The sequence below is a fragment of the Sinocyclocheilus grahami genome, unplaced genomic scaffold (genome assembly GCF_001515645.1).
Source record: "Sinocyclocheilus grahami isolate Dianchi unplaced genomic scaffold, SAMN03320097.WGS_v1.1 scaffold1070.1, whole genome shotgun sequence".
In the NCBI taxonomy this organism is placed as follows: domain Eukaryota; kingdom Metazoa; phylum Chordata; class Actinopteri; order Cypriniformes; family Cyprinidae; genus Sinocyclocheilus; species Sinocyclocheilus grahami.
Window position 1 is genome coordinate 250065 of NW_015506249.1, and position 759 is coordinate 250823.

Below are 759 nucleotides of genomic sequence, written 5' to 3' on the forward strand. Positions count from 1 at the left end.
GAATGTAACCAAACCTTGTTTGCATCAAGGTGGTGGTGATGATCTTACCTCCAGCACAGGTCCAGCACCCAAGATGGTTCGTTCCACGCCGCTTGCATAACCCTTCTGGCTGAGAGCCGTCAAGCAGTGAATGAGGAAGTTAGTGCTTTGAGTTTTGCCTGATCCGCTCTCTCCTGAGATAACGATACACTGGTTGACATGCTTGCGCAACATGGCGTAGTAGGCTACATCTGCAATGGCGAAAATATGAGGTTCCAGCTTGCCCAACTGGTGGTTCTCGTACATTTTGACGTATTTGGGATTGTAAATGGGTAAGAACTTAAAGGGATTGATGGCAATGAGGATGCTGCCAGCGTATGTATAAATTTTATTCTTCTGAAAACGAATGCGGAGGTTATCCAAGATGCTGTCCTCACTTAGGACCGGAAGGTTGCAGAGGTCCTCAAAGTCCTCCTGCTGGGGTGGGAGGAAGCCCCGAGCAACCAGTCGCTTGGACTCCTGCTCATTCCCCACGGCGGGCAGGTGCACGTAGTGGATGGAGCCATCGTGGTTGCGCTCCTGGAGGAGGAAGTAAAATCCCTCTTTCTGAGAATGTTGTTCTTGGGCTTTTCTCGGCCAGAGAAGGACCCTGTGCACCGGAAGGTCGGTTGATTCAAGCACCCACTCCTCCCCGCCGCACTCCTTCACCTCGGCCAGGACGTAGAGCTTGCTGGCGTCCAGTCCAAGGGTCGCTGCCGCATCCCGTATGACGCTAGCTGC

General features: G+C 52.8%; 1 protein-coding gene across 12 annotated transcripts in view; it reads right to left on the reverse strand.

Annotated features, from left to right (window-relative positions):
* Nucleotides 1-759, reverse strand: part of myo9b (myosin IXB) — a 56231-nt gene that overhangs the window by 37231 nt on the left and 18241 nt on the right. Inside the window, exon 3 of one of the 12 annotated variants that reach the window (XM_016251775.1) lies at nucleotides 49-759. The exons of the other annotated variants lie outside the window; for them this stretch is intronic. Within the exon in view, the coding sequence (XP_016107261.1) occupies nucleotides 49-759 (711 nt within the window). The remainder of the gene's footprint in view (nucleotides 1-48) is intronic. 12 annotated transcript variants of the gene reach the window in all.